General features: G+C 37.1%; 1 protein-coding gene across 7 annotated transcripts in view; it reads right to left on the bottom strand.

The window, feature by feature from the left end:
* Positions 1 to 2,230: 2,230 nt before the first annotated feature.
* Positions 2,231 to 23,134, bottom strand: part of BCAT1 (branched chain amino acid transaminase 1) — a 100,134-nt gene continuing 79,230 nt past the window's right edge. For 5 of the 7 annotated variants that reach the window (XM_058558645.1, XM_058558647.1, XM_058558641.1 and 2 more), the window contains 5 exons: positions 22,627 to 22,712; positions 19,828 to 19,968; positions 17,829 to 17,888; positions 17,421 to 17,495; positions 2,231 to 8,798 (listed from right to left, as the gene is read on the bottom strand). In XM_058558645.1, coding sequence (XP_058414628.1) covers positions 8,757 to 8,798; positions 17,421 to 17,495; positions 17,829 to 17,888; positions 19,828 to 19,968; positions 22,627 to 22,712 — 404 coding nt within the window. In that variant the 3' untranslated portion in view covers positions 2,231 to 8,756. The remainder of the gene's footprint in view (positions 8,799 to 17,420; positions 17,496 to 17,828; positions 17,889 to 19,827; positions 19,969 to 22,626; positions 22,713 to 23,134) is intronic. The other 2 variants (XM_058558643.1, XM_058558644.1) reach the window with 1 other exon arrangement.

The raw sequence follows: 23,134 nt of genomic DNA, 5'->3' as shown, positions 1-23,134 counted from the left end.
ACAGGAGGGGCTGATCACCACAGCTTCTTCAAACAGCATTTTTGTGAAGCATCTACTAGCTCCTCTCTGTGTTTGCGTTCATTCATTTATTTTATTTTATTATTTTTTTGTGAGGAAGATCAGCCCCGAGCTAACATCCATGCCAATCCTCTTCTTTTTGCTGAGGAAGACCGGCCCTGAGCTAACATCTATTGCCAATCCTCCTCCTTTTTTTCCCTTTTCCCCCCCAAAGCCCCAGTAGATAGTTGTATGTCACAGTTGCACATCCTTCTAGTTGCTGTATGTGGGACGTGGCCTCAGCACAGCCGGACAAGCAGTGCGTCGGTGCCCACCCGGATCCGAACCTGGGCCACCAGCAGCAGAGTGCACGCACTTAACCCCTAAGCCATGGGGTCGGCTCCGATTCATTTATTTTTAATAAAATTCTATCAGCTCACACTTTATACATGAAATGTTGTAAACTCTTTACAATATTAACTCATTAATCCTTATAACCCAAAAGGTTGGTACTATTATGATCTTTTTTTTTTTTTTTTTTTTTACCTATTTAAGTAAATGTTTAAGATCATAGGGTCATTTGATGGTTCTTAGCCATTCTCTTAATTATTAGGCAAACTGCATGTTAAGAAAGAGGTTTTGTTACTTCCAGCTATGGCTGGAAGAAACCAGAGATTAAAGCATCCACCACCTCTGTTTATCATTATGAATATTGATAAGAAATGTTTACTAGATTATTGTAGCTATTTTAAAACAAATGCAGTTTAATCGCTTCTTTTTAATTTAATCAGTTCAGTTTAAAAATAGGTATACTCTATTTAGGATGCAATCAGCCTGAATCTTACAACTCTAAAATTTTTTCATGAGTTAATCTCATTGATTTATCAAAACTCCTATTGACTTAGCGACAAAGACCTTTGGAGAGAATGACCATGGGTTTCAATTAACACTGTCCCTGTTGCATAGTCATGGCTAGAGAATAAGCCCGGTGATTGTTCTATGTATACATAAGAAGCATCTACATCTTGGCTATGGGTTTTTCGGTTACAGTAATGTGATCCTGCAAGTCATCGCGATTACAGATAAAGTCAGGCTACAATACAACATTTCATCTAAAGATAAGTTATCATGGTAGAAGGCAACTATGATCTGCCATGTATGTGAAATCAGAGTCTTGATTTAAAAAATATGCTTAAGATCAAACTGATTCAGCTTAGCAGAAAAATAATTATAAAGGTTGAAAATTCCCCCTTCCTCCCACCCTTTTTGTTTTTTGGCTCTTTAGTAAACCGATATAGAAGAGACACTTTCTACCCTGAAGGAGACTGCCGTCTCAACTGATAAATCATATGAGCTCCAGTGAATGTACGTCATTGCCCTCAGGAATGACAGATCCATCTTTGTCACTCTTGTGGGATTTGAGCATTGACACTGTAAGAGAACTTGACTAATAACCTTCACCTGGACCTTCCAAACTCTGCACGTAACTTCTTGATAAAGATCTTGATAAAGGCCAATATTTTCACAGATTGACAGTGTCTGGAGAAGAGGGTCACTGAGCGCTCTGACACTTTTAAGTTCAGTTTACAGTAACTCCTTGAAAAACCTTAAGTTTTGCTGCACTTGCAATCATAGGGACAAATCATAAAATGAATATGAAAAATACGACCCTCAGATATACTGCATTTGGCTTTATTCTTTCAAAGATACGTGCTTATGAAGGCAACTTATACAAGGCCTGGTTTGACTAAAATGACGCATCATTGATGTTCTCTAAGTTTAGATCAAAGGCCTTTCACTTTATACAGTGTCTTTTATTCTAAAGCTGGTTAGGCAAATATGGGTGTGCTGATTTATCAGTGAGGCAAATTCATTATGACAGTGAATGAGAAGGAGTAATCTATTCCTCTCCTTCGGTGCAAAATTCAAAGACAAAGCTAAACTTTACTAGAGACAGAGCCATACCCAGGGGAAAGAACAATTGTTAAATGCCCATTGTACTTCTCACCCAAATGTTTGAAAATATAAGACATATGAAGACTCTATCTCCTTGTATGGTTTCTTTCTGGTGTGCTCAATTCTTTTCACTCTCTCAACGTCATTTTGGTTTAAAAATACCACACTACATTTACATCCCATGACCAAAAACCTTGGAACATCATAAAAATGGTAATTAAGCGCTATTATTTCATGCATCTAACAATACCCATTTCAAGACACTACACAAACAGGATTCCTTTAAGTTGTTTTATTGATGATAGGAACAGTGTATAATTAAAGATTTGATGAGAAACCAGCAAACAATAAAGAATGTGTCTGTTGCCAGCAAAATACAATTATTCCAGGTCCTTTAGACATTACAAATATAGAGTTCTTTCACACCAGATGGTTCATATATAACAAAGCCATTTTAGAATGTTTAATTGTGCTTCTACAAAACCTTCAAAAAATGAGGTAGTTTCCTTTATCCACCGTATTTTCCACATTTCCATAAATACACTTTTAGTGAGCTTAAATCCTTTTAACATAACCTTTAATTTTTCATGAAAGCCAAGACTTGTTTCCAAAGTGTTTCTTTCTTTCTACTTGATTTTTCTTAAAGAGAATTTCAAGAATCACTACACAACTAGAGAAACTTGAGACTAGCAATGGCTGGGGTTTTTCATTACAATCAGATTTAGACGTAAGAGAACACGTTCTAAAAATTCCATAGTTAAGCTGATATTCTCATGTTTCTATCAATAAACTCTGATTTAAAAACTACTTTCTCAAACTACTCATTTTCTCTCAGCCACCCTATCAAGTAAGCACAAATTCTTCACAACAGTGGGTTAGATTCCATGTATTAGCTAACTGGGTGCATTGCGGGATCATTCATTCTCGTAAGTTATCAGGGAAATATCCACAGAATTTATAGATGCATACAGATGAGCTAGCTTACTTTTAAGACTTGATTCAAAATCTACTTCCAGCCATACTCTTGAGAGAATTCCTGCATTCTTCAAAAACTTATCAATGAAGTAGACATTGAGGCAGATATTTGTATTCCTTTCTTAACCCTGAGAATGACTTTAATGACCATAAATGACAATATTCACTTAAAAACTAAATGGTAATATTCATTTAAAAACTAAATGATAATATTCAACTAATTTCCACATCAGTTAGCCTTCCCCAAGGAAAGAGTGATGGTGATAAATAGTATTTCTAAGGGAAAATAACATCATAATCTACTTCTTGTCACTTATTCTATGCAGCTTCAAGAAGCTTCACAAATCTTAAAATGGTTGAAGAAACGACACAACAGATCTTATAGACTATGCAATTATGAAGTCTTATCCAAATGGGTAGCAATCTAAAGTGGTTTCCATGTTAACACAACCCTCAAATTATTACCTTAAGATCATGGTCTAATTCTAGTATCTGATGAACTGGCCACTATACTTAGTCACTTCCTAATTGGCACTATTTGTATTTGGCACCCATGTTGAAAGATCCCCATGGCTGGCAGAGTAAGGAAAAAGCTCCTTTAGACAACACAGAAGCAAGTTTGATTTTTTTTTCCCCCTCTATCATTCCTTTCTTTCTCTACTTCAGTTGTTCTTCCTTTGATATCTCTAATTAAAATTTTCTCCATAATTCAATAATGCTTAAGAAGGAACCTAGCCTTTGTGAGTGGATGTGCAGAGAATCTGTCAACGAAATTACATTTTCATTCATTTCCACATCACAGCTTATAATCAATTCTTACCATCCCAACAGTGGATTCCCTAAGTTGACCATTATGCAACTCAAGTTTCAGGCCTTATTAACTGGGTCTATTGTGGTATGAAAAATATACTTTCAGACAGAATAAGATTACTTAAAACTTCAATACTTGTATCCTGCAGATTTTAAAGACCACTTCATTTTCTTTCTAAGACTGAATTTCATGCTTTTACCATTCATTAAAGCAAATATGTTTACATATATCTGATCCAGGGAACTATTTTCCCACAAACACGACTATATCCCGTTGATATGTTTCTTTATCAACCTCCCCGAATTAATATCTGAAAAGAGTTTTATTATGGTATGTATGCTGAAGATGAAAAATAAATCACTTTCTTCTACCTTTGTATTTTAAAAGGGCTTTTTGGCAATGATAAAAGTGAATCTCTTTGTAATACTTTAAATGGCCTTGCTTTTAAAGCCTCAAACCGTGAAAAATTGTTATATTAAAGTTAGTCTTTCATGTGTTATTTTCTGAGTAGCTGGATCCATCATTTTCAAGCTAACATTCAAAACAGTTTGATTCATAATAGACATTTCCCAGAAAAACTCCCTCTAGGAATATTTTCTTTATTTCAATAATATCTGACTTGTTTAAGATCAGCAAGGATGCTGTAATTTGAGGTGTTCTTTTGTCAGATGTACTATGACAACTTAACATTGCTCCAAAAGAACGCAGCTAACAAATGTACTAGGTTGGCAGTAAGCAGCAAACCAGGAGGTAGTTCACACCACGTAGGCAGTGGCTGAATAACCCCTAAATACCAACCTGACTGAGTAGTTTCGCACTAGAGGAAATGGAATGAAAAATAGAATAAATTTCCTTAAAAAATGAGATGAAAATGTTCATTGTGATTTCTTGATAAGAGATGTGCTTTGGTCTTCGTCTCCTTATAATCTAACTATATTAAACACTGCTTTTATACCTAAAAATTCATTTATATAATAGAGTATAAACTCCATGAGGGTAATGTCTATATACTCTTTATTTTCTAAAACTAACTTCCTAAATCTTACTGCTAGTTGTGTTAGATACACATTTGTGGGCACTCAATCAACATTCACCAAATTAACTGATCAAATTAATTATAATCTCCATGGTATTGATCAAGAGGTAATACTTACTGAAAAGTTGGTACCCTTTGCCTCCTTTTGGGGGGAGACATCTGGAAAACAGGTAGCTGAACAAATTCTACTTGTGGCAAAACAAAGTGACAGGTGTTATAAAAGTGTCCACTAAATTACTTGCCAGCATTACTATTTATAACTTGCGTTTCTGCATATCCACATAAGAAGAAATCCACATTACAAAGAAGAATTCTTTGATCATATTTAGAATCAGGATATGAAATAAGGGACCCTTACAATGTTTCTCTAACCCCTTTGCTTTAGTGCATCTGATGAATATTTATTGCTCTAAATATTTTAGAAAATATCATTCAATGAAAGCGAACGAATGTTGTTTTTCTGCTTAAAACACATTTTTCTCAATCATAAGGGTAAACTGAACACATAATTTTAAAAAGAAACTTTTTAAGGTAAAAGAATACAGTGATTGAGCACTGACTGGGAATAGGGAAAATAAAGAAGCTTATTTGGCAGCTGATTTTATAGCACACACCCCCTAAAGCAGAGCTGAAGCTGCACCTTTAATAAAAGTCTCCTACAATTCTTTTGACCAAGACATACTCACTAATGGCCTTCAAGTGCCCAAGAGTGCTCTGATTCGAGGAAAGCAAGACCAGTTGTTTAGGTACAATTATATCAAGCAACAAAACTGATATGATGAAGAATTTTAACCCAGGGTGTATAATGTAGGCTTCCCTATCTTCAGGAGTGACGACATTGCATGTCATATAGTTGATGTTACACTGTGCTTTCTTGCTGCTACCTCTGGTCTTATTTTTTTCGTATGACAATCTTTTTTTTTTTTTTTTTTTTTGGTGAGGAAGATCAGCCCTGAGCTAACATCCATGCCAATCCTCCTGTTTTTGCTGAGGAAGACTGGCCCTGGGCTAACATCTGTGCCCATCTTCCTCCACTTTATATGGCACGCCGCCAAAGCATGGCCTGACAAGCGGTGCCTCAGTGCGCACCCAGGATCCAAACCCGGGTCACCCGCAGCGGAGCGCGCACACTTAACCTCTACGCCATGGGGCTGGCCCATGACAATCTTTTGAGAAAAGAACAGAGGGTGTTTACCAGCTAGAAAAAAACATGAATCTCTAACAAGGTTTCTTAATTATTTCTCTTTCCCTTTTACTTTTCCTTTGTACTTTTGAAAGCCAAGTTAAAATAGGTATTATTAGTTTATTCATTCCTGCCAGCTGCAGGTACTAGACAGCATGGTGTACATCCCTGAAGTTGACTCTTGTTTTGGCGTATCATGAGTTGAATCCCTAATAAATGACTGTAACAAAGAAAATTTCTAATAGCAAATATTTTTAGGAAATGCTCTGGTTTTGTCTATGTCTGAACACTTCGTTTTAAAATCTTGGTTTCTACTGATGTGTTTTGGAAAAAGCTGACAAACTTGGTCTGAAATGTGAAAACTGAAAAAAGTAGGAGGAAGAGGCATGCAAAATAAGTTAATCATTATCATTTTAAGTGCCACCAGTTCTGTTTATATTCATGCACATGTGAATTGCTGAATCTCATTTGATCAACCCAATTAAACATTAAATAATTGCAGCCAATTATGTAAATATCAGCAACAATATTAATTTGTTGATCTTTTTGAGCAGATTAGCCTCACATGTTCTTAATGCTAGACTATCTTACGCCTTAAATGATCAATTAGTGTTACAATAACTAAATCTCGAAGAATGGATAATTGCCTAGTTATAATGTGCCACTCTTGCTGTATTAATCCACTGCAATTAAACAAATAGTGCACAAGGAAAAAAGATGTGCAGATGTTCCTTTTAAATCTATTTAACAAGTTAGTGTCAAGGTCAATTTCCTGTCTTATTACTTACACGAGAATGACAGATTACGTCCTCTGTTTTAGGAGACCTCTAGTTTTTTAGAATGTATATCCTTAGTCTTCACTGTGTCTCATAGGAAGGGCTTAAAATACTCTTAAGGTTTGATGAAAGAAATCATACAGACATAATGTCAAGATATATTGTTCTCTAACTTTTAGAATGGACATGTCCTGCCATACTAAATTTAAAGATGCAAAGTATAAAACGTATTGGGGCAAACAAATGATTTCCATTTCTCATAAGAATGAGTCCAGTTATTATGTGCTACTTGACAGGTTAGAATTACCTAGAAGACTTTTCTAGACTACTATATTAAAAACAGGTCACCGGATTTAGCCAAGGCAAACACAGACCCTTCGAATGCTCCTTGGTGAACGTGTGTAGAGGATGTGTACAGCACCCGAGGCCTGAAAAGAACAAGACTCTCCCAAGATTTCAGATCACCAATTAAAAGCCCCCTAAAAGATATTTTTAACATTCCTTTTCATCTTATACTTCCCTAATTTTCACTTTACCATTCCTATCTAAAAAGACCCGATGGCCAAAAGTCTTGGAAAAGAATCAAAGCTCCATTTGCTATGTGCTGCTACATGCCTGAAGGAAATTTTTCCAACACATTAAACTTTTAAGAATGTTTTTTTCCTTGCTCTGAAAAGAGAATGAAATATGATCAGCAAGATGAAAGTTATCAGGACTGAAGGAAACCAAAATATAGTGTCTGAGAGTTGACCTTTCAAGGGTAAATGTTTTCTATCAAGATTTGACTTTCCCCTAGATAAACCAGGATATGATTTTAACTCACAGCTCCTAAACGAGGAAAATATCTTCTGTAATTGCTCTCCCTGTACCCTAACCATGTGCTCATCCAATCCCCATTCAGCAGAAATGATCACATACAAAACCATAGTATAAAAACTAGAGTATACCTCTTTGCCTTCTGCCAAAAAAACTAAATATAATGATTTATTATTTTGTTCTTAACACTTAACATATATGTATTTAACACTTAACATATGTCATTTCCATTTGGTTGGTATGATATCAAGACCTCCCTAGAGCTATTACTTCAATTCCAAGACAGTCTTCAAATATGAAATAACTCCTCCAACAAATTATGCCTCTGAGTATCTCTAATGACTTAGCAGTCCTTCGAAAATAAAGACAATATGAGGTAAATATACACAATGTCAGAATCAATCACAAATTCTAATAAAGAGGTTTCATAATATAGAAACAAAGAAGGTACACTTCTATAGAAGGTAAATGTTCATTCATTCATTATTTACCGAGTACCTATTATGTGCCAGGCAGTGGGATACAGAGATGTCTAAGGCACAAGACCCTCGGTCTTGTAGTGGAGCCTGACAAACAGCCAACAGCAATACAACGTGGAAAGGGCAATGGTGGAAATGTGCACGGGTCTTGCTGATGCACAAAGTGAGCTTGGAGTAGACTGTGACACCAGGAAGAAGGGGCAGATTTACCTTATTATAGACATAGGGGGCCTGGAAAAAAATGTGATGGGAGGAAATCCAGTTCTTCCAAGTCTTGATTTTAAAAAAATAAAACACTTTCTGAGGATGAAGATGTGTCACAGGAAATGTTACCTATGAAATTTACTCAAATCAGCTTTGAAACATAAAAAACCTCATTTGGTTGAGGAGCAGAACATAACTTATACTAAAGAATAAACAAAAATTTTTGTATCTGAGTGAAGTACTAAGGGAGGCACTGGGATTATTGAGGAAAATTCTACGCTACATGGCTTACATTATCATCTTTCTAAGAGAAGGTCAGGTAAGCATCTATTCTCAACTTTACAAAACACAATTCAATGATTGTAATTCATTTGCTCTGGCACGAGGAAACAACCACCCTGGGAACACTGATAATACAAACTACATTGTGCACAACTAAAAATGGGTAGCCAAAGAAATTTATCATAATTCAAATGCAACAGTCTGTCCCAATAGCACACAGATGATATCCTGTACTTTCCATTCAGGATACTACGATTGTCCAGTCGCTCTCTTCTCTTCCGTACTACAATAAAAGCAAGAAAACACGTTTCAGTATAAAAGTTGAATAGTGCAGAAATAGCTCATAAATTAACAATAATACAACTAAGGTTGTACAAAAAATTCACTTCTATTTTGAACATTAAAAGTATATTCAGGGGCCAGCCTAGTGGCTTAGCAGTTAAAGTTTACACGCTCCATTTCAGCAGCCCCGGGGTTCATGGGTTCACAGACCTACACTACTCATCAAGCCATGCTGTGGCAGCAACCCACATATAGAGGAAAATAAAAAAAATAGAGGAAGACTGGCACAGATGTCAGCTCAGGGACAATCTTCCTCATCAGAAAAAAAAAAAAAAAGTTTATTCACATTAAAAAGATTAGAGAGAAACAACTAAATACTTGGAAAGAATCACAAATTTTATAATTACTGTTGAACTCAAGTTTACAGTTGGTGTAGGGCCCTTTTATATTTAGGTACACGCCTTTTCATTACCATTCTGTATTTAGCTTCTGCTCTGCAAATGACATAACTGAATTTAACTACTGCCATCTTTACTCTAAAGAAGTGATGCTCGAAGTCTATTCCCCAAAGCAGTAGCATCAGCATTACCTGGCAACACGTTAGAAATGCAAATTCTCAGGCCCCACCTCAGACTTACTGAATCAGAAACTGTGGATGGATCCTAGCACCTCGTGCTTCAGCAAGGTGATTCTGACGGAGAAGTTTAAGAATCACTACTCTAAAATCCCACTTCTCAAGAGCGTTTTACATTCATGGACAAAAACATTAAATTGACAAGCCCAGTGGATCTGAACAGTAACTTTGTTCTCTAAATGCAAGTTGTTTGTGTGATGTCAGCATCCCAAATTTTCTTATTTCTCCAAAAGTTATGGAACTACACTATGATCAGATTATTTACATCAGCAAATAGTTTTCTTTAGCAAACCTAAATTTTAATATTTAAAACTGAATTAAATGAAACAGAAAGATATTCCACATGTCAGAAACAGAAAGCCAGTTCTATATTCATTCCATCATTCAGTCAACAAACATCTCGGTGTTTAAACGAGCTTTCACCCTTTGAGCAAGTGCAGCATGCCAACATCATTGCCCCAAGAGCTTTAGACTTATTACCTCATTTATCCTCACAGTAACCCCAGATAGTAGATGTCATTATCAGTCTAATTTTATGGATGAGAAAACTGAATATTAGGGAGATTATATAATTTACTCAAGGCTGTGGTTAGTAAACTGTTGAGTCCATACTCTAGCCAAGGTCTCTCTCACATCAAATTCCACGTTCGTGACCACCATCTGGACTTCCCTCCACATGTTCACACAGCCATGTGTGTGGAGACTGACTTGGAACAGATCTCCCCGACCCAGAGAAGTATGCCATTAAGTTTGCCTAAATCAGAGGATGTCCCCTTTTCACACGAATTGGCTCTTTAGTCCTTATATAACTTTGGTTGAAATTAATACAAAACATCAGAATTTCTAAATTGGAAAGAACCTCAGTGGTCATCTAAAATGATCATTTTATTTGGATGAGCCAAATAAATGGGGCTCTGGATTTTACTTCTTTACTTCAGAACGATTCCACTTTTCTCAGTTTTGTATATTGGGATTCCAGGAAAGAGTTCTTTTGTAGAAAGTTCTGCTGCTTAAAAATCAAGTGTCAAGAGCAATGAACTTTTAAGCCAAGCTTCTCATTTTACATTTAAGGAGGCTCTAGGAACTACTTTTTTTTTTTTTGCAGGGAAAGATTTGCCCTGAGCTAACATCTGTTGCTAGTCTTCTTCTTTTTTTTTTTCTTTTTCCTCCCCAAAGCCCCAGTGCATGGTTGTATATCCTACGCTGTAAGTCCTTCTAGTTCTCCATGTGAGCTGCTGCCACAGCATGGCAACTGACAGACGAGTGGTGCGGTTCTGTGACCGGGAAACGAACCTGGGTTGCTCAAGCAGTGAGAGCGCTGAACTTTAACCACTAGGCCATCAGGGCTGGCTCTCTAGGAAACTCTTAACCACAACCCCAGTTCTCTTGCCTCTGTCCAATGCTATTTCTCCTGTATCACACCGTCCATGTGCTGTGTTCCTCTTAAAGAGCTTTCAAGACCTCAGAGAGCAGAATCGCTCAAATTGGTGATAATACTGGGAGCCAAGAATGGGTCTACCTCCCACTTTCTGGTTTATGTGAAAAGGAGAATGAAGGAAGCCCAATAACTATAAGTGACTTCCTTAATCCACATCAGAAGGTATTGTCTAAAGAGCATGTCCTCCCACTACTGACTCTTGATTCATGATGAATGCTGGATAAAACATTTCCAAATTCTGCCTGATGTATGTATGGTGTCAACATGACTTAAGGTAAGAGCAAAATATGTGTTTTATTTTTCTTATGTGGATTCCCATAATATGTTATACACTTTTGCCATTAATAATAATAAAGTGTCAGCATATTGACATTTCAGGAGATCTACATAATTGTGATTCATGAGCACTATAATTTCATCTTAAATCTCATTAGTTAAAGTAAATTGCTTTCAATTAGCTGTCTTAGTTTTATAAAGTCAAAAATCAATCTTGGTTACAATGATAGTTATAGGCCTTATCACTCTACAAACGTGCATAGTATGTATTAAGTTTTACCCCACTCATCCTACAATTTTTGCTTTTATGTAAAATCACAGCATTCTGAGATGTAACCAAGAGATGTGATATTACAGGCAATTCATAATGTCTAGACCTAGGCAGTTAGCAATCAAACTTTTCATTTAACTGATGGATAATTCAATTTAATTTTTCAAGGCAAAATCATTCAAAATAGAGATGACAGATTTTAGCAGAGATAGAAATTATATTCTTTCCTCAAGAGCAGGTGTCCAGAGAAGGAAGGGAAAGAGAAAACATGTCTACATGGGCGAGGATGTCATTATATCCTTGTCAGTGTCATTACAAAACCACAGCAGCGGGCCCACCACACACCTTCAACATTTGGCAGGCCTGCCGTAAAGTCACATTTACTTGACTTTGTTCACTAGAATCAAAGATGGGGTCAAAGCAATGTGGCAAATCAGATTGAGCCTGTGGGATGGTATTTTGAGCCCATGTGGAAAAATCAGTACGATGTGCAGCATTTTCATCTTTCTGCAAATTCCGGTTAGAACACTAAACCAAAACATGATTAATGACAAGTTCATTACTTTATATTAGATGTACACAATAATTTTACATGGCCTTTGCTAAAATGCCTTTTACATTCAGTATAAAATTCTTAGCAACACAAAAGGACAACCTGCGTGTCATGCACTTACTCTCTACAAAGCCAATAAAAATATACTCAGTGCTGCCCACCAGGTAATAATTTGTCATTCTTGTTCTAATCCTATTAAACGGCCGTGCAAAACTTTCCTATAACACGTGGAGAAGTGCGTTATTAGGGGACAAGGAGGGGCTGGGAAGCTGGTCAAAGGACTGAGTCATCAAGGCAATCTGGAAATGTTCACTTAGCATGCACACAGAAAAGGATAGCTCTGGACACTGGCAGGGAAAAGGGGTGGGGCTCGTTAACTTCTTACGTTAACTAAAAGTCATGAAGCTATTCCACTGGAAACAAGGAAACTACAATAACCACTAACGGTCATTGGTGCTTGCAAAGCTGTAGCCACTAGTAAGAAAACAGATTTTTTTATTCTATCTGGTGACCTGCAGTCAATACAGATCCTGCTCCTATCCCATTCGGGCTTTCCTTTTCCTAAACTATTTAAGACCATCCACCTCTTGGTCTTTGCAATCACTACTTCCACTTTCTGACCCTCAACAGTAGCACTGCTAGCTGCTCAAACATATGACCCCTGATATTTAAGACCTTAGTTCCAGCTTTTATCTCATCCTGAAAGCAGTCTCAATGTGTATCTCATTTTGAAAAAAATATAAGTCAGGTTCTCTGACAGTTTTTTTGAAAAATAATTTGACATTATTTAAGACCTTCCTCCCACCTCTTCTCACAATGTTTTAATGTACAAGAACAACACATTTTTTGCTCTGGGTGTCTCACTCACCCATTCATTCCTTTATTCAAGAAACTAAATACGTATGAGTATGTACTATGAGTCTGTACTGAGTATGAGTATGTACCATGGCCCAGGCCCTGTACAGAATACTGAGGTTACAAAAAGAGAATAAGGCAATTCTGACATTCAAATAACCCTAAAGGAAAAACAAGTGTGTGACTAACTTGAATATAATTTAAAGGCCATATGCGATAATCCCAGGCACTTTGGAAGCTGGAGGAAGAAGCAGCATGTAAGCAGGTCAATGTGTTTGCACTGCGGAAAAGGGATGTTGTTCAAGAGATTTAAAAGGTTCCTAAAGGAGATGTGTCTTGAAGGACAACCAATACCTTATCAAGTGGGCAAGTTGCAGAAGGTACAGAAAGGCAGGGAGAAAGCAGAGGATATTGGAGAACAGAGAAGACCCCAAATGGCAGGAGCAAAGGAGAATATGATGGTGAGTAACTGGAACAGCAAACAGTAATGGGAGAGGAAAAGAAACACGGGCAACACGACAAATGTTCTCCAAGTTTAAGTTTGGTTAAGGATGAGCACAGAAGTGTTTTTCTTTGTTGCTTAAAAAAAGAAAAAAAAAGAAACCGTCATATAAAATGTTCCCCTCCTAAGAGGTATTTGTAGGGCAATCTAAGACCAGGGAACTATATGGCAAATTAGCCAGATGGGATGAAAATTTAACCTCAGAGATTCTTACTCATATACAGAAGTACACAAGTTAAATGAAAATCAGATCTGCGGTTACGAAGGAATTTTTCCTCTAGGTCACACTGGCAAGAATCTTGAGGGTTCGGGGTTGCTGTTGTTGCTCTCCTCTTCAATTTACCAAAGCACTTCGGAGAAAACAGCCATATTTCCATGTAATGTCAAAGAGATCAAATGTAAAACATGACGCAATTCTATGCTTTTCTCTCAATAATTACTTAAATTATTTTTCTTGGAGAGAAACCTAGTAGCTTGGCTGACAGCACCAATTTGCCATCTTGTAAGAGAATAATTTTGAAACTTTAGGTTCCATAGCCACAGGCATAAAATAATTGAAGAAGAAAGATGTGGTCTTAGATTCCGAATGGATGGTCCTTTGTTACTTAACAATTTGGAGCACAGTCGGTGCTTCTGGTTTGTGGTTTAATTCAGAATCACTGTATTATCTTACGTGTCCTGCGACTGCACCCCTTTGTTTCTTTGCTCAGTACGGAGCTCTGAATGGATCGTTAGTTTTTAGTGTTACTACCATTACACATTACTACCTAGGGTAAAAAGAGAAATTATTAACTTCATCTTAGCCATAGGCACTAAGTTATACAGAGACTATATAAAGATAAGAGGAAAATGTTATGTTTCTTCTCATTTTTTGCTTTATATACATGTATCTTTTACTTTTAAACCTTTTCACATAGTCTCACATTTAAATTGAGTATCTATTTTGTCCTTCTATATCACTGTGCTTTGACTTCTCTAATTTTTGTCCCTTTTTAAACTACTATATTACCAGCACCTAGAACAGCCTCTGGCACTCTGTGCCCAATACATATATTTGTTGAATGAACGAATAAAAAACATTCACTTCCGTCACCTACATTCTTGGCTTCCATAATCTTACTGTTTTTCTTCTTTTTGGTGAGGAAGATTGGCCCTGAGCAAACATCTGTGTCAATCTTCCTCTATTTTGTATATGGGACACTGCCACAGCATGGCTTGATGAGCAGTGCATAAGTCTGCGTCCAGGACCTGAACCCGTGAACCCTGGGCTGCCGAAGCAGAGTGCGCGAACTTAACCACTATGCCCCCAGGCCGGCCCCATCCATAATCTTACTTTTAAAAATGCTCTTTCTGAGAGGCTGGCCCAGTGGTGTAGCGGTTAAGTGTGTGCACTCCACTGCGGCGGCCCGGGGTTCACAGGTTCAGATCCCAGGCACACACTGATGCACCGCTTGTCAAGCCATGCTGTGGCGGGGGTCCCATATAAAGTAGAGGAAGATGGGCACGGATGTTAGCCCAGGGCCAGTCTTCCTCAGCTAAAAGAGGAGGATTGGCATCGGATGTTAGCTCAGGGCTAATCTTCCTCACAACAACAACAACAACAGAAAAGCTCTTTCTGAGACCTTTTGTAATGACTTCTCATCTTGCCCGAAAAATATGTCTTTGGGCTTCTCTTTTACTGAGACTTTAGGGTTCTGATACATATATTTTGTCACCATCTTGATAGTGACGACGCACATTTCTGCTTTTGCCTTCTTAGCCAAAGCTGCATGATTATGTGTCAAACACTCTACTTTTAGATCTTTCTTCCAATTCAAATTTAATAGAATTTGATTTTTAACTCAGCCTAGTTGACTACTTTTTCCTTTTCTTTTAATCCTTTGCAACCAAATCAAATAAGTTTAAATTTTCTTATTTCATATACTCTCCAAGAGGTAACCCTGAAATCTCGTTTTGTATATTAACTGCTATAGAATGAAACAAGCTCTTCTATACAACATGTGCAAGAAAACTTTCCCAAGTAATCTTCCTTTCTTATCACTATAACCACACTTCCTCCCCTCTTAAAAATCTTTCAACTTCTCTTTTGGATAAAGGTTTTCATAACCTAACCACTTACATATTTTTTGTTTTATTTCTGTTTATTTATTTGAGTAAAACACTAATAACTCAGTAACTTCATCAGATTTACTCAGACAATTCTAAAAAAAATAAAAATACCTGCACCATCCATGCAGAAATTTGTATTAAATTTCTTCAAGTTACGTTTAATTGTTTCTATGTACGAAAGTAGAAAACAACTTTGAGTAAATTTGAAATCTTCCAATATTAAGATATTTCTTTATTTAGGTTACAGAAGATTCTTATAGAAAACTTTTGTTGAAAACTGGAAGTAAGACAACTCATTGGTTCAAAGACCACAATCATTCTTTCCTTTTAATATTATAAATTTTGCATAAAAGTTGCTGAGTAAGTCTTCAAAAAATACCACTTTTATCACTATCCAAAGACCTCGATTGCTCTGTATGGGCTTGCTGTTTTCCCAACCAACTTTAAATTTTTGTTTATTTTTTAAGACCCAGCACCATCTGATGTCACCCAAACTATAAAACTTTATTTCATGTTTCAAAACGAATCTCAGCTCCCCGTGGCTATTTTCACTGACTGGCAATGACGGTATTGGGCTCAACAAAATCCTCCAAAAACTTGTGAAGTGTTTGCAAATTACGGAAGTCTCTTTTACAGGTGACTCAGGTTACCTAGTATTTGATATGCCTGCCTAGAAAGATGCTTAACTGCCTGATGAAACATTACTATAGATGTTGCTCAGAAAAAATAGAAAAAACAAAGTTAGCAACATAAAAAAAATAAGTGTGCACACTCTTTGACCCAACAATTACAATTCCAGGAATTTATCCCAAAGGAAATAATCAAGGATGCACTGTTCATAATAGTGAAAGATTACCAATAACATAAACGTTCAATAATAAGCTTTCTTAAAAAATTATGGCACATTGGGGGCTGGCCCAGTGGTATAGCAGTTAAGTTTGCTCGTTCAACGGCCGCTCGGTCAGCGGCCCAGGGTTCGCCGATTCAGATCCTGAGCGCAGACCTATTCACCACTTATCAAGTCACGTTGAGGTGGCGTCCCACATAGAAGAGCTACAACTCTACAACTATGATATACAACTATGTACTGGGGCTTTGGGGAAAAAAAAAGAAAAAGAGGAAGATTTGCAACAGATGTTAACACAGGGCCAATCTTCTTCTTCAAAAAAAATTATGGCACATCAATATAATGGAATTCAATTAAACTTTATACATGGAATTAAGAAAATTATTTATTGATATGAAAAAAGCAAATGATTTATTAAGTGAAAAAAAGCAGGTAACAAAATGATGTGTGATCCCATTTTGTTAGAAAAAATATCTATCTAAAAATATATAAATGCTTACACAATATTGAAAGTTGAGATCAAAAATTAACAGTGGTTAGGGCCAGCCCGGCGGTGTAGTGGTTAAGTTTGCAGGCTCTGCTTCAGCAGCCCCGGGTTCGCAGGTTTGGATCCTAGGCAGAGACCTACATACCACTCATCAAGCCATGCTGTGGCGGCGTCCCACGTAAAAAAAATAAGAGGAAGACTGGCACGGACGTTAGCTCAGGGACAATCTTCCTCACAAATTAATTAATGAATTAATTGACAGTGGTTATATCTCAGTGTTGGAATCAGGTAATATCAGTTTTCTTCTGTACTTTCTTCTACTTCCAAATGTTTTTCTTTTATAAAAGTATGTTATACTTTTCAATGAGATTTTTAAATGTTATCAAAATTTATATATATATATTTTTTTTAAATGTTAACTAATTTGGAGTCCCTGACAATATTTTCTTTCTTTCTTTTATTTTTATTTTAAACATGCATCTTCTTTCCTATTTCTGCTTTGCTCCTGCTGACACATACTATCAGAAATACCTTCCGTAAATTTAATTTGTTAACCTCAAACTGTAGTACTCTCTTCTGTGTATTGAAACATGATTTGGTTCTAGGCTCTGATGGAAACAAGGCGACATTTTAAAACAAAGAAGCCCTTACCTGAATATCAGTCAACGTGTCCAAAATCCGGCTTGCAAGCTTAGGACCATTCTCCATAGTTGGAATGTGTACAGTCTATGGAAGAAAACCAGGCACAAGATAATTTGAGGATAGTCATGTATCCAGTGACAACAAGTAAGACACTCAGCAATTCTAGATATTAAGGAAATTCCGCTGAAATAAAGAATGACACTTTGATGACCTGATTATGTATGCTAGCTCCTTATACCAAAGATTCTTTTCCATTCCAAATCTGAATAAAAACTAACTAGCCAATGATAGGTGGTTCATTGCCTACCAACTGATTTTAGTGCACAACTGGTTTCTACGTCAGTCTTTAGGCTGATTTGCAGAATCAGTGAGAAGCTAGAGGTACCTAAAATAGTGGCTAAACTTAAAGAACCCTACCTCTTCCAGCATTCTGAGAATCTCCAAGGATGAATGATTGGCCTCCACATCTAACTCTCTCTGCAGGGAATGAGAACTCAAAGATATTTTGCCACAAATTAAAGCACATCATTTCAGGGATGTAAATTAAAGCAAGTCTCTGCTGTCACAAAAGGGGCTTCTAAACCTATGTCTGTTCCAAGCCAAACTTCCAGGGGCCACAACCTCCACCATGTTGGATAGCATGGTTAAATTTAGGGCTGAGAGAGATTTCATGATCCTAATTCGTATATGAGTCATGCCCATTCATGCCTGGCTTGCAGGCCTTTGATAGTTTGATTTTAGGAGATAGTCCATGCTCTCACTTTTCCTATTATACCTTTCAGGATAATAGGATAATTAGATATACTTTTGGCTTTAAAAGTCCCCTGAGGGCCGGCCTGGTGGCTTAGCGGTTAAGTGCACGCGCTCTGCTGCTGGCGGCCCGGGTTCGGATCCCGGGTGCACACTGACGCACCGCTTCTCCGGCCATGCTGAGGCCGCGTCCCACATACAGCAACTAGAAGGATGTGCAGCTATGACACACAACTATCTGCTGGGGCTCTGGGGGAAAAAAATAAATAAATAAAATCTTTAAAAGTCCCCTGAAACAAGACCATCAAAAATGTTAAACTTGGGGGCCGGCCCCGTGGCATAGTGGTTAAGTGCGTGTGCTCCGCTGCTGGCCGCCCGGGTTGAGATCCTGGGCGTACACTGATGCACTGCTTGTCAGGCCATGCTGTGGCAGCGTCCCATATAAAGTGGAGGAAGATGGGCACAGATGTTAGCCCAGGGCCAGTCTTCCTCAGCAAAAAGAGGAGGATTGGCATGGATGTTAGCTCAGGGCTGATCTTCCTCACACACACACACACAAAAGTTAAACTTTATAAACTTTTTATTTCTAGAGGTGAAATAATAATTGGACTTAAAACAATCTGACCTAATGACAACCTTAGTTCATTAAAAAAGTAAACCAATCATATATTACCTAGATACTACCATAGCAAAATATGAAACAGCAGCTTTAGAATCAGTACAAGTATTGATATATAATAGAATAATTCTTCTAGAATTAGGTCAGGAACCATCACCTAAAAGCAGGTTAAAATATCTCAAGCAATGAAGCAGCCACCATCAAAATCAGCAGAAAAAAGTCAATCCAACCAGCTGAGGAAAAATAATTATAATGTGGAATTTAAAACCCAATAGAATTTGTACTTAGTATGAGTAACTTAAGCCAATTCACATTTTAAGAGTAATACCCACATGCCACGCCTTCAGGTTATTAAGTTAGATGACGGTAATCATAAGTATTGGAGCTTTGTTATAAAGAGGAAAGCAAAAAAACTGACCAAAACATGGGAGTACAACACACATAAAATCAGACTAATTCACTGGGAGGAGAAAATTTCCGACCAAATGCTTGAATTCCTTTTGGAAAATTTTAGTAAATGCATCAGGTTTGCCAAATGAAAAATTTTTGTCAAGTGGTCTAAATAATAATAATAACAGCAATAATAATAATAAATAATGTAGGTGTTAATCATTCAAATGAATTTTCTGTAACTATTTGCCACTCCCACTCCAGTCGTTTGCAACTACTTTTGGAAACCAGATACTGAAATCTAACTACTACTTGTAGAATCTTCCTTAGTGAGCTGGTAGAGAGAAATGAGTGGAAGTCTGTTGACACATCTCCAATCCCTAAATTGACAGAAGGCAAACATGATACTTGTCCAAGGACAAAACTGACTTCCCACCATGTTGGAACTTACACAAAATCACTGGCAAGATGGAGAGTAAGTAATTTGCTAACACAGGTTCACCAGGACAAACTGCCCCAGTTAACAGAATGCCAAGTTATAAAAAAAAAAAAAATTCACCGTATCCTGGGTCCAACTAGCATTTCATTCATACATTAAAAAATTAAATTACAGGCAAATGCTTGGAAATGACACGAAGTGAAGAAACACCGTCTTACCTCACCCTTGTACAGTATATCAGAAACTGGGCAAACAACGCAGGCTGTCCCAGAGCCAAACATCTCCCTCACTCGGTTCCCCTCCAGGGCTGCTGTCAAGTCATCCATGGTGAGATACCGCTCTGACACCTTAAATTCACCCTGTTTGGAACATAAAGTTAAAAAATACATTTTTTTCAAGGAAAAGGCATGCAAAAAGAGCCCTGCAGTCCTTACCTTTCTACTTTACATTCTGATTAAACTCAGATAATGTCATAATCATCCTTAGAGGGAAAGCTGGAGACAGCAACACCATCTTATTGGTAAATACACTGAGGTGTTAAGCCACCTGCTCCAGGGTCACAACATCTCTAAAAACCTACGTCAAGATCACAGCATCTCTAAATGAGATGATAAGAATATACAATATAAGATTTTCACTATAAAATTCACTGTTAATTTTAATACACACCTTTTTTCCTGCCTTTTATTTGTTGTCATGACTAAAGTCTCACAAGTTGATGCACCTCAAACGCTACTTAATGTGTGCTCTATGCTAACAGTGTTTTAAACCCTATTTATCATAAAGGGGAATATATTATATAATATTAATAATTATAGCTACCATTTATCGAGCACCCATTGCACACCAAGTTCTCTCATTTTTAAGGTGAGTATTATTATCCCCATTTTACAGATGAGAAAATTAAGGTTCGAGGAGGTTGAGTGACATCCCTAAGGCCACACAGCTAGTAAATGGCAGAAACTAGATCTGAACTCAGGTCTGATCTGACTGGTTCCAAACTTGGTCCTCTTTTCACTGTGCCTTTTATGGAGTAAAAACATAGACTGAGTTAAAATATCTGAAATATTTCCTTGTTTTAAAAGATTGAAAGTATATTTAAGAAACTGTATTTTTTTTCTTCCTAAATTCACTGATTCAGTTGAGTTTACAGCAGTAATCCTCTTCCTTCTCTTTCGTATCATATTAGGTTGAGTTTCATTGTAGAATTATTGGCATAAGCTCATCGACTTCTGCTGGACTATTGGAACATTTTATTTGCTCAAAGATATGAAGTGGAAAAAAGAATTCTGATGCTTTTAAGCTATGTTTGAACTATCTGTTTAGTACTCATTCTTTAATCTGTCAAATTCTCATTCTTTTATGTTAGTGGTTAGAGTTCAAAGTCTGTCAACAGGCCATTTGAATTAAGGCAACCAAGAATGGACAGATTTTTTTTTTAATAAGATGAGAGTATTTTTTAAAACCTACAAATCCACAACAGATAAAAATGGAAATCACAGCCCTTGTCAAGATTCAAAACATTCAAAGAATGCATCATGCTGTAAGTATATTTGGAAGGGTAGGAAAACATGTCTGCAATCGAAATATGGCTTTTTGCAAGTTTCAATTGATCTCAGTCTGCAATTGCAATTATGTCGTTCAAAGGTAAATAAATAAATTCCAGAAAATTGGCCAAGTTAACTGAAAACAAGTTGAGTTCTGTGTTCTGGAAAAGGAAAAAAAAAATCTCTTGTAAATAAACAGAATTGTTTTTACTCTGCTCACCCTTACTTATCTTTGGACAATTTTCCCTGTCTGGCAAGTAATGGTAACCCCCCACATGCCTCTTGGCATTTATGTCTCACTGTTTTAAAAAAGGTTTTAAAATAAATTACAGCTAAGGAGTCAAGAAAAAACTTCCTCCATAATAACCTATTTTTCATGCTAGCAAATCATTAGTGGGGAAAAGCATTTCCACTTGCAACTTGTCATCAAACCTTCTGTACTTGGTTGATTTTTTTCTTTAATAAAACAAAAATTACTGAGCTTCGAAAATACATCTTTCCAACTGCAAACATATTTAGGACAGGGCAAGCTGTTTGAAATTATACCAACAGTTTGTAAATGTCATGCCCAACGTGCCAGCCAGCATGTGGCAGTTGGGTCTTGTCTACTTTGGGGTTTTGTAGAATTATTTATAGTACATTTCCTCTATTTCCAAAGCCTTTTCCAGAGAAACTGCACTCTCCTAGATAATGTGTGTGTTTCTAAACATTTGTCCTATTAGTACCGTTTGACCACAGTATGTTCAAAACCTTTTCATGTCCCTTGGAGACCATTTTAACACATGGGTCAAAAGTTCCATCCAAGAACCTTTGCCAGATAACCAACTCATTCAATATTCATCTTGAAAATGTTATGTCATTTCCAATACTGAATGGTTGAACATGCTTGCCTGTGTCACATGGATTAGAAAGTCTACTGAACACAACTTTATATTTGCTTGCATGTTTTGATTTTAAAATAAGTATGTATGTGAATTTGGGAGGACAGGGGGCAGGAAAGAGAAAGAAGGCAGCCAGACTAATAATGTTATGTTAGTAGACATTCATATGTCAGTAAAATTCTTTAATATATATGACAAGCATGGTTACACCGGAATAAATAAAGGGAAGAACTACTTATCATTGCCATTTGAAAACGATGCCCTCAGACTTTAAAAGTCAAGGACTGAAGTATAAACCAGGTGAGTTGGTAGGAGAAACTTGGTATAAAGCCTGAGACTAGTACTAGAATACTTCTTCACTAGGACAGCTTGCTAAACTGGTTTCTCTCTGCCCTCCCTATAAACAATACTTATTTGATAGTCTTGCCAAGACAGTCCTTCCAGAAGAGTTCTTCTCACTCAAGTTAAGATTTAGAGATTAGATAACATTGGTTGGAAGTACAGGATATTATTTCAACATTAAGCTGAGCTTATCGTGATTACTTTTTGTTTCATGCTTATAAAAGTTGTTCATGTCAAAGGCACCCACCCATTTGTGTGCCAGGTCCAGAATGCTCTGCCTTGTCACTCCTGGAAGAATGATGCCATCTAGCGGAGGAGTTGCCAGTTCTTCTTCTGTCAATTAGAAATTGGAATATTTTCAAACTTCAACTATATTAGCCATGCCTTATATCAATAGCCATTTTTAAAACCGTTTCTTGCAATTTTGCTAGTAAGAACCATGAAGACAATGTTACTGTTGTGCATTGTCAAATTTCCCAAATCAATTCACACTTCAGGTAGATCCTTATTATTATTTTTTTTGTGTGAGGAAGATTGGCCCTGAGCTAACGTCTGTTGCCAGTCTTCCTCTTTTTGCTGAGGAAGACTGGCCCTAGGCTAACATCCATGCCCATCTTACTCCACTTTATATGGCATGCCACCACAGCATGGCTTGACAAGCAATGTGTCGGTTTGCGCCGCGGATCTGAACCCCCAAACTCCCGCGCGCGCACTTAACCACTACACCACCGGGCCGGCCTCCTAGATCCTTGTTT

The sequence above is a fragment of the Diceros bicornis genome, chromosome 17, assembly GCF_020826845.1.
Source record: "Diceros bicornis minor isolate mBicDic1 chromosome 17, mDicBic1.mat.cur, whole genome shotgun sequence".
NCBI lineage: Eukaryota > Metazoa > Chordata > Mammalia > Perissodactyla > Rhinocerotidae > Diceros > Diceros bicornis.
The sequence above is the reverse complement of the archived record's forward strand: the minus strand, read 5'-3'. Positions and strand labels throughout refer to the sequence as shown.